Below are 12,574 nucleotides of genomic sequence, written 5' to 3'. Positions count from 1 at the left end.
GGGGGACACTATTTTGCAGCATTCATCTGGTATGAATTTTGCTAAGATGAAATGTTTATGTTCTCTTCCAGGTGATTGATGTGAAAAGGAGTTATGTAAATATGACAGCTACAAAGATTGAGATCACTATGAGGAAAGCTGAGCCCATGTTATGGGCAGGCTTGGAACTTCCGGTGTCAAAATTACAACAGAAACAGCAGCAAAACATTGCAGAACAAGCTTGAAATCTGGGCCGGGGGGGGGGGGGGGGGGGATAATTGTTGCTTCTGAAGTGGTGACTTGATGTTATAATACGAATTGATTTTATATGCAGTTGCTTTTAAAATTCTGTATTCCAAAGATGGGTAAAGTACTGGACTTCTCAACAGCGCAATAGATCACTTGTTTTGTTGTATTGATTTTATTGGCACAAAGCGTACTCATGGGGATTTTGTGATTATCAGTTTCTGACCAGTCATTTGGGTATAAAAGAAATCTGTGGCTTCCAATAGTCCAAGATAGACACTTTGCAACAGCAATTCTGAGATGGCATTTACATGGTGACATTAAAAGAAGCTTGCTTGGCTTACCTCTGTGTTTTGAGAATATCCAATATTGTGCCTTAGTTTGCTAGTCTTAGAACTAGTTGTCACTTACAGAGCAAATCTGTATACCGATGTTACCACTGAAGACTGAAAGAAGGCATACTTAATTTGAATATTCCTCAATATGGAAAATACATTCTGTATTGAAAACTAATGCATGCCTTCCCCAGCATCTAGTTTTCTGTATGAAGGTTTTGGGTTGGTTTCTTTACAGTGAGCCCACAGAAAACCAGCCATCTACAGATTGGCGCTCCAGTGGATTACTCAGCTCCATATTACCCAATGGTGGTGTGCATTGTCACCCATTGATTAATATGTGTTTGAGTTCCTCAGTTTCTCCCATCTGTGGGGGGCCCTGGAACCAAGCCCTCACAGATGGGAAGGGCTCTCTGTACTTACTTGGTTGTGTGGAATAGCATTCAGTTATGTGGACTCCACCTCTAACACAAAGTTCACATTTCAGTGAAAACAAGACCTTAACTTAAAGCTTGTGTTGCAAAGAATTGGGTAACTATCTTCCTGAATGGACTTGGATAAGAAGGTTTTACTTGGATACTTTTATTGTTACAGTACTTCAGTTCAGGCTTTGATTTAACCAAAATTTTGCCTAGGAACTATAATTGGGTATGAATGACTGGAAAAGATAATTTACTAAAGCCAATGGTCTTTGAACTAGATGAAGATGTTAGACTATAGTATTTTATAGGAAAATCCATCCTATATATGGTAACTCAAATCCAAAACACACTGCAGAAATAATCCACTTTGAGAGCACTAACTGCCATGGGCTCAATACTGTGGAGTTATGGGAACTGTAGTTTTGTGTCTCAGTCAGAGAGCTTGGGCTACAATGAACCACAATTCCCAGGATTCCCTAGCACTGAGTCAGGTCAGTTAAAGTGGTCTCAAACTGGAGTATTTCTGCAGTTTGTTTTGGACCTCAGTTAATAATACAAGAAATGTTTAACATACCATGTAATTGATACTGTAGACATCACTGCATGACTTTCTACCATAACAAGAATAGAACAAAAGTTATTGCCACCTTAGACCGACTTAAATTCTGTACAGACATGCAATCTTTCATCTCTTTTATGTTGGGAAGCATAAATAGAATTAAAAGGGAAAGTTTCATGGTGATTTCTGTACTGTATGATTGTATTCATGTCCTGAGAAACTGATGAAGAAAAGAAGTCTCCCTTATAGCCCCTGGGTTTCAGATTATATACCTTTCCCATTGAACTGCTATGGTACTTCTCTATGCTTCCTCCCAAAGTACAGACAAAGGACCGTAGCAAAATAATTGAGGCAGGCACTCTATGTTGGTACTCCAGGTAGTTGTCTTATTTGTCTCTTTTCAACCATGGTAAGGACTTCCTTACTGCAAATGTTTATTAACTGTCTGCTGTACGTTAGGATGCATGGAACTGGACAACATGTCTAGGCTGCCTATGCTTTTTTATATATATTAAATATAACCGTCATTGTAATATCAGCCCTTGACAGTACCTACATACAGTTTAGCTATGCTTGGCATTTCAGCTTGTTCATCACTTGAGTACACCTGGCATACTAACCCTTTCTTGCCCTTGCATCAAACATTGTTGGGTGGAGGAGGCAATATGCAGGAAGGACTGAAGAATTTGGAATTAACTAATTTATTTGGGCAAGATCTTGCAGAACTAGCAGATTTGTATAATGTGAAACAGAGAATGTTCTAGTGAGAAATTTATTGGCAGGATTCAAAACATAAATATTTGAAGATGGAACAGAATTCCTATAAAAGTGGTACTATGTAAGCATTGTCTCAGTACAGTGTCACCTGTGTGTTGGCTGTGAATTACATGAGGAACATGTTGTTCATCTTTTGTAGAGAAGCATTTTCTGCTTTAATTTGGATATTCCAGAAAAGGGAGAGTGCAATGGTGAAAGTGTGTCAGGAAAAAGAAAGGTAAAATAATCTCTGCATACAATGTAGTACATTATTTGAACTGTCTGAAGTGGTTTTTGCAGTCTTTTTCTCAAAACACCCTGAAGTCCTGAATGATCGAGTAATCAGTCCCATGTCTTTACATCACTGTTTGCCTTTATGTTCTAGATTTATCTTTCTTTGTTGATAATGCTTGAATTTTGAGAGAGTTTGCATGTGTTTGTATGTGTATAATCCTCATGTTCTTCCAACATCCTGTGTCTGCAGACGCCATTCTTTCCAACATGTATCACAACCTGCCAAGACTTTCTTTTCACCAAATGCCCTTGGAATAACTGGAGATCATGCAAGAATATTATAGTTAGGGCTGTACCAGAGTAGTTCAGTGAATTACACTCCTGTTAATAACACCTAATTGAACACTGTGAACTCCCTTGTGTTCAACACATTCTGTCTGTTCAGTAAACAGTATAAGCACAGCCTTTGGTGTAACCCTTGAAGAACTTTTGTACATAATTATGCCAATTCAAACTAAAAATTATCCAAATCAAAATAGTGAGACAAATACAAATAGCCAATAAAAAAAAAGGGATCAAATTTCTTAAATGAGAATCTGATTAGATAGACCTGGGTACTGTATTTCTTAAATTTTCTACTCCAGATCCTTTCTTACCTTCCCTCAAGGATGGGTATGTCTATTCCCGTAGTGCCCTCCAAATCCTTGCCAGTGCCAAAGGTGCTGCTGCTGACAAATACCAGCAGTTATTCTTGGAAACATGGTGCATGGAGTATGTGCATCTTGTTTTACATTATAACTATTGAGTTTGGCATGTGGCAGTTACTCTGCAATTTGGAAATATTTGTATGGAAAGTACGTACAACAAAACCAGGTGGATTTGTATTGGTCAGTACTTTCCACTGACTGTATAATTTTGTTTCAAATAAGAAACCAAATGACTCAACATATTGAATGTTTGACTCCTTATAATGTTAAATCATTTTAATCATTACTTAGCACTCATTACTTAGTACAAAACTTACATCCATTTCATACAGATTGTGAACCAACCCAGTATTTTTTCAGAGGCCTTTGGGTGAAAGTAGCAGCAATTGTTGGAATCTGTAGTAATGCAGGAGAATGAACTCTTTTCCCCCTTCTCTCCTCATTACCATTTACTAGCTTGCCTGAAGGAGTCCCTAATTATAAAATCAGAAAAGGACGGATTATGGGGGTTTCTATAACTTTCTCATTCCTCTCTGCCTTTGGAATAAGCCAGTTGGTGAAGGAGAAAGGAGTGGCAGATGACAGTCTTCACACACAATACTTTCAACAAGTTGAATGTTGTGTGACATGTATTGTAACTTGGTAGAGCTTGGAAGCCCTGTATCTTTTTGCAGCCTCAAGCAGGCATCAAAACAAGGTTGTTGGCTTGATCGCTTCATTTGCTTAGGTCACAAACTGTGGAGTGCTACTGTAGCTGTTAGTTCTGATTCCTGCTGTAGTCATAGTTCTCTGACCAAGCAGTTATTTCATAGGTTGCAGGTTGAACCAGAGTCTTCATGTTTCCAATTGCAAAGTCATCATTTCCAGTACATATTAAGTCTTCTAGTTAACTTGTAATGGAATTGTGTGTGCTTCCTGGATTAACACATGCTCATGTTAGGGTCCAAACTACTGAGACTTCCTTATTGTTTAGAAGTATTACACAGCAAAGTCATCACTTCAGAAGTCAATACTACTAGTTGTTTGCCTTGAAAAGAAAAAAACCCCAGTATATTCTGTGTCATAATGCAATTATTTGCTTTAAATTGTCGCATGGGAATTTTTAAAACTTCAGTAGCAGTTATGTTAATCAAGTTATTTCCATATTGCAACCAAAAAGTTTCATTTGTATATGAAACCTGAAGAAAAAAAAATGTGTCTGGAACACTAAATTAACTGGTTTTCTTCAGTGTTTTTCCACCGCATGGATGTCCCTTTTACTTTTTGTTGAACAATAGAGGTCTCATGTCTTCAGACCTTTTTATAAATTTGTGGAATAAACAGTTATGAACCTGGTTTCTTTGTTTCTAAATAGATTATGTGACCTTCTGTGTGATGTTGGATTGCATTTCCAAAAGGTTGTAGCCAGCATAACCAAGACTGAGCAATACTATTGGTTGCAGTCTAATAATTTGAAGAGGAATGTGTGATCCACATTCTTGTTCTAACTGTTGGGAGATTATTAATGGGGAAGGAAGGTTTTACTTTTGTTTAAACAGCAGGTGAGGGGAGAATGTCCCGATCAAAAATCTTCCTTTTTTGCACAACTTCATGGTTTTCTCCATACTAACAAAACATTGAAGAGGGTCGGTAACCTTTTAAAATTATTTGTTGCTTGTTTAAAGAAACATTATACTCAACTCTAATCACAACTAGAATGAAAATGTTATAGTCACCTCCTTATTCATATACTGTGCTGTAGAACATAGGTGGAAATGTAAAGAAGGAAAACCATGTCATTAAAACCTTAGTAAGAACTGAATGAATGTAAAAGGGAACAAATAGTGCTGGCTTTCAATAAAATGCACTTGGCAAAGTTAAATTATATGGAGAGTGTGAACCCTGCTGCAAACAGATTTACTTTCAAAGTAGCACTAAAAATCCTTGACAGCTGTGCTCTCTGCTGGAAATGTGTTTAAATTTAGCCCATTCCATAAATGTGAATTTCAATTATGGCTTGAGGCATGTTAGCAATGAGCTATGTTCAGTTAAACACCAGAATACTGGTGTCAGAGTAAAGTATTGTTTTCAGCAGTCTGTGCTTAAGGTGTAGTTCAGCTTTTTGGAAATAAAGGCCACCTGTTGCATCTGCTGAAGTGCTTTGGAGCATGAATCATAGCAGGATCATACCATAGTCTACCCAGAATGGGTATGCTATGATCGGAAGTATCTTTTAGCTGTGGTCTTGAGGAGCTGCTGCTGACAAGGTACTGCAGGCATATATGTCTCAATGGCACGATTTAGTATGAGGCAAATTCTTCTGTTCGTCTATAGGTGTGGTCCTTAAGATGGTCTTGCACACAACTTTAGGGTTTTACGGGTCAAAATCTGCATGTTGTTTCGAGGCCAAATTCAATTTGAGTGGCCAGAGATCTCCAAGTTCATGTATCTTGTATTACATTTTTATCCAGCCCCTCCTCCATTGAACACACCATAGCACACACAATTCTACCAACCCCATGTCTGCCCATATCATCCACAACAGTACTGAAGTAGTATGCAAAGGGATATTGTAGCACATTTTTATCAGTTGAATCTGATTGAGTAGACTCTATGAAAGCTTATGCTACAGTCTTCTTTCAGTCTCAAATGTGCTACAATATTCCTTTGGATGCTGATCCAGACTAGCACAATTATGTCTTTGTGTACTGAGATAGGTAAGGTGAAGAGGTAACAATTTTATTACTATCCCCCAATAGACTTCATGAGTGAGGATTTGAAGAACCCAGTCATTCTAGTCCACAGTTCTTCATCACAATTCTACACTGGCAGAAACGATCAGAAGGTTGAAGAAACATTTGACCAACCTGACATGGAGACAAACTTGTGAGCAGGATAAGCTGACCACCACTACTTTTACATGGCACTGTTAAGATACACCGTTGGGAGTGTTAACTCTACCTTTACTAATACCATGTCAGAAGGTAACAATTCCCATTTTAATGCAAAAAACAAAAAAAACACCCAACTTTATGGCAGGCTAGACCTGGCCTATACAAACAGGAGAGTATCATAGTGTTTGAGCCTGGTACCATCAAATCAAAAGTTCATGTACCAAGAAGCCAGGATCCTAATTCATATATCGTATATATAAAACCAAGCCTGCAGCAACTAGCATCCATACAGCTTTTGAATACAGAACTTTCTGTTTCTTCATGAGTAATAGAAATCAACAGAAGATAGATCAATCAGTAGCAATCAGTTGAGTAGCTTAAAAGAGTCTGTCTTCCAAAGTAGTAAAATAGGTTAATCTCAGCCATTTGAAACTAAATTTAAAGCAATGCCATATTGAAGATGGAGCAAATTTGTTTTCTGCTGCTCCAGAGAGACTAGGAGACAGAGCAGTGGATTCACTATAGGAAAAGATGTTCCACCTCAGCATTAGGAAGAACTTCCTGACAGTAAGAGCTATATGACAGTGGAACATATTCCTTTGGAGTATGGTGGAGTCTCCTTTGAAGGTTTTTAAACAGAGGCTGGATGGCCATCTGTCATGAGTGCATTCATTGTGTGTTCCTACATGGCAGAATGGGGTTGGACTTTAAATTTCTTCCAATTCTTTGATTCTATCATCAATTCAGAGGTCTGTGGACTGGACATGACAGTTGAAACCAAAGGCAGTAAAGTAAAAATAAGCAGTTTACAGTCAAACTTTGTGGATATTTCTAATTAAAGGTACTTAAAAAAATACACTAGAAAAAAATGAGGAGTGTGTGGTTCTCCAGAGGATGGGCTGCAGTTCCCATTAGCTGTAGTGAACATAGCCATGGTTTGGACTGGTAGCCATTACATGGTCCACATCCATGATGCATGAAATAGCGTGATGGTGCTCAATACCCTAAAGGCACCAGACCCCATCAGTTCCTGGAAGGTAAGCCAGGCCAGCTTTGGTTAATAGTTGGATTGGAGAGTGCCAATGAATATGAAGTCCTGTAGGATAAATTAAAGAGGAAAGAAGTAGCAAAACCACCTCTGAGTATTCCTTGCCTAAGAAAACCCTATGAAATTCATGGGATCATCATAAGTTGACAGGTGACTTGAAGACACACATACACACTGCTCTTGAAAATTCCATCAACTTGTAGATTTATCATTTTTCGAGTTCTAGAGTTCCAACAGGTCATCTCTCATCATTCCAGTCCTACATCACAGCTTTTAATGTCCCTGCAGCAGCCTGCACTGTGAAGGCTGCTATGGAAATCTGCCTCTTGACTTCCTCCCAAGCTTTGTTTTGGTCTGTTCTACTATCGATGTCAAACAAAGCATCATAGATCCCAGGGAAGGACTCGCCTGCATACTTGTTGTGACTGCTTGGAGCAAAGATGATATGTCTGTGAAGCAAAAGGGATATACGATAAAAAAATCATCAAGTTCTTCCAAAAGAGAGAGAGAGCCAAATCTCAGTTTGTCAAGTTCCTACAATACCCTTCAACAAACGTTCCTGGCAGATTTAGAGAGCTAAAAATAACAGCCTGACTCCTATTGTATGTCTCAACTATAACATGAATAAATGAGATTTCCCTATGTGTTTCCCCTCAAAAATTGATGCAGTGGGTCTACTCTTAATGAATAAACTGAAGCAACATTACAAGAGACAGTTTTTTTAAAACCCATACACAATGTATAAGTTATTTATTTATTTATTCGTTTATATCCCACTTTTCTCCCAATAATGGGACTCAAGTTGGCTAACAACATTTTAAAACAAGTTTCGACATCGGATCCCACAGTTGCTATGTGACTGTCTTGCCCCTATGATATCCTGTCTTGCCCCTGCAAAACCCCAAAGGCAACTAACAGAGATAAAGTTAGATAAAAATCAATGCAGTTATCACATACAGATCAAAAACCTATCATCCACACAAAAAAGTGACTAAAAAAAAGTGAGGGAGTCACCTTAGTTGTTGAAAATCTTTGAATAAAAATGGCATCTTCCTGAGCATGATAAGAAAACGGAGAACCAGACTAGCCCTTCGTGGGCTGCGTCTGCACTGCAGCAGTAACCTAGTTGTACACCACTTTAACTGCCATGGTTCAGTTCTATGGAATTCTGGGAATTGTAGTTTTGTACAACATCGTATGAATATTTCTTTTTAACTGTACTGTGGTTTTTTTTTTTTTAATCTTTGGAAGTAACCTTGGAGTTCGTATAAAGAAAAAGGCAAGCTATAAATTAATTAAATAAATATTTAAATATAAATAAATTCAGTAATGGAATGTACTGCCTCTCTTTGTTTGGATGGCCATCTTTCACGAGTGCCTTAGCTATGTCTACCTGTGTGCCAGGGGGATGGACTAGGTGGCACCTGCAGGCCATTCAAACTATGCTTCAATGACTTGCAACCTGATTAACACCAAAACGGGAAAAGAGAAGGCATTCCTTACAGAAAAGGAAGAGAGCAGAGGAAAAAGTGAAGTATTTCCAAATTCCCAAGGAGGATTTCTGCCAAGGGCATTAGCATAGCCTTCACTCTCTTGCACCCTCCAAAATCAAGCCTCCCTCCACTTTGATGACTTACCTGTAAAACTGCCTGCCTGGTAAACCAAGAGGATCAATGAAAGCTCTCTCCAGAAGCATTAGCTGGTCATTCATTCTCCTCACAGCTATGGGTCTGTAAGAGATGACAGAAGCACATCAAACAGCCCATATGGAAGACACTTTATTACTTCTTACGGGTCCTCAAAAAGTGTGAGATTTGCAGGTGGGGAGCTGTTCACATTTCAAATAAGAAATTTGTTGAGTTTAGAAGCTCATTAAGCAGTTGCTTCTACACACGACCATGTGCATGTCTGCTAAGTAAATCCCATGGCCTTGATTAGAATTTAACCCCACGCAAGTAAATATGGAACTGCAACCTTAGTTGCTTGTTACTGTTTTATGTCAAGCCAGCTTTGACTTACAGTAATCCTATGAATGTAAGACCTCCAAGAGCCCTGGTCATCGGCAGCCTGCTCCAATCTAACAGCCTCAGTGGCTTCCTTGATTCAAATCAGACCACTTGTGATATGGTCTTTCTCTTCTACCTTCCACCCTGTCACCTATTATTGTATACAAAAGGATCTTGTAGCACCTTTGAGACTAACTGAAAGAAAGAAACTGGTCTACAAAAGCTCATGCTACTGCCCTCTTTCTTTCAGTTAGTCTCAAAGGTGCTACAAGATCCCTTTGCATAGTGATTTTCCAGACTGCCACAGCTATCATGTCCTTGAATTCTACCACTCATTATTGTGTTTGCTGCAGAGTCTTGTTATCTCATTATATGTCCAAAGAATCTGGCTTCTAGTGAGAGTTCTGGCTTAATTTTCATTTAGTATCCATAGAACTCTCTTCTTGTACCACATTTCAGATGAGTAGGTTACCCTGTCAGCTCTCTTCACTTTTGCATCCTTTCATAGAAACCAGACATACTATGTCTTGGATAATCCCGACTTTAGTACTGTATTCAGTTACAAATCTTTATACTTCAGGATCTTTTCTACAGTAGTTTCTTTGTAAGTGCTCCATTGTTCTTTATTGTTGTGAGACAAACAACCAAATATATAAACTGGATACCAATAAATATTTTAAAGTGTATTTTATTTAAATTCTAAACATAGCTTTCTTCTATTTGCAAAACAATCTTTTTTTCCCCTCAAAGAAAAAGGAAAGAACCTTACTCATTCTTATCAAGCTGTGACAATCTGTAGTGAAAATCTGCTGCTTCATCTGTGAAGTTCGACACAGCAGAAAAAAGGGGAGCTGCAAATATAGAGTTACACAGTCAGTAGAAAGAAAAACAAAAGGTCTGCCTGTGGAGTGAATCAGAACACATATATATTTGGCAATGCAAAAGGTCTCAGGTTCAAGCTTCAGCATTTTGGGCCCTTCTGCACTTCACAGTGATAGTGTTATGATTCCACTTTAACTGCCATGATAACATCCTATGGAACCCTGAGAGATGCAGTGTAGGAGGCAGGTAATTATTTTAGATAAATATCCATTTTGCTGCCGGCAAAACGCATGACAAGCTGCACACACACCCCAACTCAGTCCCCCAGATTTCTTGTTGTAATTCCCTTTCCTGCAGCATCTGCCACCCAAGGTAGCTGCCTTACTCTGCCTAATGATAGGACCAGTCCAGTATATACCAGATTTTTAGGTCTGGATCAGAATTCTGGGGGGCTTCTGCTCTTCTCTACTGCTTTATGTTTACTCTGGATGGGGGTGGTCGGTTGTCCGCTGGAAATCAAGCTTCTGCTTGAAGTTAGAGCATTTTCCATTAGGTGGGTTGCTCTCCTGCCTTGAACAGACATCTGGAGTAGATAGTCTACAACAGTGCTTCTGAAGCTTCAATTTTTTTTCTCACTGTGCCAGGAACATGTTCCATAATTTATGGCCATTAGCTGCATTTGTTCCATTTTTTTCCCTGGAAACTTACCAGGGACCAGCACTGGGCCATTGACCATTATTCTGAGCAGCATTGGTGTCAGGAGCTAAGTCATGCCTGCCATGGTTAAGAGGGTTTGGTTTTCCTGCCACAGCTTTGCTTGCTCATAATGTATTGTAGCATGCTAATACTGGATGATAGGACATGTAATCATAAGTAAATTGTTAATTGTTGGTCACATCTTTGCTGGCTAATGAACAGATGGGAAAAAAGGGAGGAGAGGGCTATGCTGGGAGTTTCAAGGACAGTGTCATGAAAACGGATAGTATGGGGTGAAAGGAGGGGCAACCATAGAAAGAAGGGACAAATGAGTTTGATTTTATGGGTGAATGGGGTGTCCACCCACTCAAAATCTGAATCACTGTCTGCTTTAATTGTACTGCACTGAAGTCTCAGTCCTGACAAAATATGTCCATAGTAAACTTCTATAGTTTCTGAATAAAGGTTTTCTGATCTTCCCTAATGAAGCCTGGATTTCTGAACTGAAGTGTTCCTGTCCATGATCACTGGTGTACAAGATCTCATCCATTTCTATTACCACAATCCCCTTTACTCAGCATTGCACAAGGAGACATCTAGTACTATATTGTTCAGCCATTTTCCCTCATCTGTACCACAGCTGGACAGCACTTGCATACAGCTCCCCCTACCTGACCAAAACAACTACTGATTGGGTGCAGGAGACACCAGAAATGCTCTCTTTGAACCATCACCCTTATGACAACTGGACCTACATGTAAGAATATTCTATCAGCATCAAATGAGATCATAGCTTGTGATTCCCTGTCTGTGGCTAAGAAGGAGAGGCAAGTGGTCATATAAAGCATAGCTGCAACAACTTGGAACTGCATTTGAATCAAGCTTACCAAAGGATACTTTGTGCATCTCAAGTTGGGCTTTGTGTTTCTTGGCCAAATTGTAGATTCCGTCAGCATAGATCCTTAAAGCTCCTGCATAATCTGGACAATGAAGAGGAAGAACCTGGGAATCAGCAAGCTCATAGACCATGGCCGCCCGCAACTGAGCAACAGCAAGCTGCTTCCTGAACTTAGGGTCGTAAAAGCGCTCCACCAGCTCAAAGGTTTCATAGGTGCTGTGGTAAACTGGATAATTACTGAATTTGTCCACTTTCTGTCAATGAAACCAGACAAAATGAGTGAAAAGATTGACACATCCCTTGTCAGACAGGAAGGGTACAAACTACATGCCCAAAAATATTTAGAAAATGGTTGAAAAACATAGAATCATAGAGCTGGAAGAGACCGCACGGGCCATCCAGTCCAACCCCCTGCCATGCAGGAAATCCAAATCAAAGCATCCCAGACAGATGGCCATCTAGCCTCTGCTTAAAGACCTCCAAGGAAGGAGACTCCACTACACTCCAAGGGAGTGTGTTCCACTGTTTCTCGAGTTTTGCAAAACCCTGATGAGATGAGTCCTGGCCTGACAAGACTCATTGCAGCTGGGGACTGCACAGAAAATAGCATTTTCTGCAAAGGAAATAATATTTTTGTATGGAAATATTATTTTTTGCATAGAAAGAAATGTTTCTTATGAAGAAAACACCGATTTCTGTGCCAAACAACCCCTGTGTGAATTTAGCAGAAGCAGCAGCACATCAGGAAGGCTTTACACAGAGCTCCAACCTGCAAGGAAGTGGCAGTGGTGGTTCTGGAAACAGGGGAAGGGCCAGCAAAGTTGATGCAGTATCACCTGGCTGGCCTGGGTAGACAATGGTGCACCATCGCACTGGATTCAGCCCAGTGCATGTGACCGGCTATTATGGAAGATCTGGGGGCAATTCAGAGCAACATGCTCTGGACTGGCCCAGGATTAAGTGGCCCGTGAAATCACTGGGAATATTATTTAG

General features: G+C 39.5%; 2 protein-coding genes across 4 annotated transcripts in view; one reads left to right on the top strand and one right to left on the bottom strand.

Moving 5' to 3' along the window:
• Nucleotides 1–4,573, top strand: part of CHORDC1 (cysteine and histidine rich domain containing 1) — a 29,013-nt gene extending 24,440 nt beyond the window's left edge. The window contains exon 12 of one of the 2 annotated variants that reach the window (XR_006102895.1): nucleotides 72–141. Coding sequence is in view for 1 of the 2 variants with exons in the window: in XM_042457805.1 (XP_042313739.1) it covers nucleotides 72–224 (153 nt within the window). In the remaining variant the exon portion in view is untranslated. Of the gene's footprint in view, nucleotides 1–71 lie in introns of both variants that reach the window. The other variant, XM_042457805.1, reaches the window with a different exon arrangement.
• Nucleotides 4,574–6,781: 2,208 nt separating this feature from the next.
• The window catches only part of LOC121925779 (N-acetylated-alpha-linked acidic dipeptidase 2-like), a 48,101-nt gene continuing 42,308 nt past the window's right edge, over nucleotides 6,782–12,574 (bottom strand). For both annotated transcript variants that reach the window (XM_042458337.1, XM_042458338.1), the window contains exons 16-19: nucleotides 11,571–11,835; nucleotides 9,935–10,016; nucleotides 8,797–8,889; nucleotides 6,782–7,608 (exon numbers count right to left, since the gene is read on the bottom strand). In XM_042458337.1, the coding sequence (XP_042314271.1) occupies nucleotides 7,419–7,608; nucleotides 8,797–8,889; nucleotides 9,935–10,016; nucleotides 11,571–11,835 (630 nt within the window). In that variant the 3' untranslated portion in view covers nucleotides 6,782–7,418. The remainder of the gene's footprint in view (nucleotides 7,609–8,796; nucleotides 8,890–9,934; nucleotides 10,017–11,570; nucleotides 11,836–12,574) is intronic.

The sequence above is a fragment of the Sceloporus undulatus genome, chromosome 3, assembly GCF_019175285.1.
Source record: "Sceloporus undulatus isolate JIND9_A2432 ecotype Alabama chromosome 3, SceUnd_v1.1, whole genome shotgun sequence".
NCBI lineage: Eukaryota > Metazoa > Chordata > Lepidosauria > Squamata > Phrynosomatidae > Sceloporus > Sceloporus undulatus.
Note: the sequence above shows the minus strand (reverse complement) of the source record. Positions and strands in the feature narration are given on the sequence as shown.